Source organism: Pyrus communis, chromosome 12 (genome assembly GCF_041283825.1).
Source record: "Pyrus communis isolate YQ-2024b chromosome 12, ASM4128382v1, whole genome shotgun sequence".
NCBI lineage: Eukaryota > Viridiplantae > Streptophyta > Magnoliopsida > Rosales > Rosaceae > Pyrus > Pyrus communis.
The window spans coordinates 17,913,621-17,915,304 of record NC_142576.1 but is presented as its reverse complement, the minus strand read 5'-3'; the positions used below and the strand labels follow the sequence as shown (position 1 = coordinate 17,915,304).

Here is a 1,684-nt window from a genome sequence, read left to right as displayed (position 1 = left end):
AGCGAATGATTGCGTATTCGAAATATTTGAAAAATTTCTAACTATGCAGGCATTGAAGTTTTTATAGATTAAATATGTAAATTCCGCGTGAATGATTAAATGGAGATTACCAGAAGTAAGAGAACCAAATAGCAAGTCCAATGCCTACAGAGTAGAGATTGGAAAATAGAAAATCTAACACATTAAATTTGATTAAGGATTTGCCTATTCACGGGGCTTCAGCAAAGAAACAACGAAATATACAAGAAAAAAAAATTGAAGGGGGAAAAATCAATTTATCCAAAATATTTAATTATTACTCAGCTAGCATGGGTACATAGCACGTCCTGGGTACATCACCCATCAATATTCCAAAACCTATAGTTGTGGCGCCTGGCACAAACCCAATCTCCAAATCTAAACACTGAGGATTCATAATCACATGTTGCGCCGACCACCACCAACCACTCCTATACGTTGCCCAGACCGCCATCTGAACACTAAATCTCACACACCCCAGTTCTCTATCTTTCGTCATCTTATTCAACATCCCTTGCTTAAGCGCTGGTTGATCCCCTTCCCAATTCGCCATTCTAAGCCTGAGATGCAGTTCTGTTTTTGTCTTCATGGGCAGACCGAATGGCTCCATTGTTTCGATGGCAAGCGGTCTGTCCTCATACAGAACAAAACCTTCAAGCCGGTTGAACCAAACAGAGGAAACAAGATTAGGGTTAGCAATTTTCAAATTGACGTCCCATTCGGCTGTTAGGTTTCTGTCGGAGACGTTGAATTTGTGCACGGATAAGGCGGTAAGTTGGACAACGGGGGCTTGGGGGCCTAGAGTGAGCTCCTTGCGTATTAACGGTAGAAATACGATGATGGCAAGAGTGACCAAGGAGAGAAAAATGAGGAAGGTGAATTTGGCAATGGTTGGTGTAGTGGAGACATTGGTAGACCTTGTCGAAATATGGGATTTTGAATTAGGGTTGTGTGAAACGGGAAGTAAGGGAACCTTGGCTGAGCGCTCTCCTTTAGCATGCTTTGGTACCTGAATCTCCATCAAGGATGACGAAGCCATTTTTGACACAGCCTTTAATTTATTTAAAGCTGATCAAAATGTACGATATTGAGGATGATGGGGATGGGGATGATTAATGAAAGCATGCATGCAAGAGAGAGACCTTCGGACGATCAGCCGGCGTAGGGTTTCACCGGCAAGCGAACCACTACGACGGCTGATGTATTCCTTACAAATGTCGCTAGCAAGTCGGAGGTTGTGCCCAGCTTACGGTTGGGTCACGGATCTCCAATCCTGCCTAGCTCATGCACGCAAGCGTACGTTGAGGAGTACATGGTCATGGGCTTGCCTAGACTTTGTGCACAAAACAGTCTGGAAGAGTTGGATAAGGATCACACATTTGTCTGGTGGGGATTTTTTTCAGCTCCTTTCCGTGTCCTGTCGTTTTTTCTGGATATAGGGTCTTGTGTGACTACTTTCTTGTCGTTGACCTTTCGGGTTTCCTAGTGGTAGCTAATTTTGTGTCACGTGGTTTATGTTTTCTTTACTTTAATTATTTAATTTTTTACGTCAAGCGATATTAAGAACTTAAGCTACACTATGAGAAGATGAGATGGTCCTATCTATCAAGGCAATCCATCATTTGTTGGTTGGTGTTGGTATGGAGTTAAATTCGTATTAGTCAAA

General features: G+C 42.5%; 1 protein-coding gene across 1 annotated transcript; it reads right to left on the bottom strand.

The window, feature by feature from the left end:
* Positions 1-255: 255 nt before the first annotated feature.
* Positions 256-1,349, bottom strand: LOC148692420 (uncharacterized). Its single transcript, XM_088681093.1, has one exon. It carries the CDS (start codon positions 1,055-1,057, stop codon positions 296-298), a length of 762 nt encoding a protein of 253 aa, XP_088537219.1. The 5' UTR covers positions 1,058-1,349; the 3' UTR covers positions 256-295.
* Between the last annotated feature and the right edge of the window lie 335 nt (positions 1,350-1,684).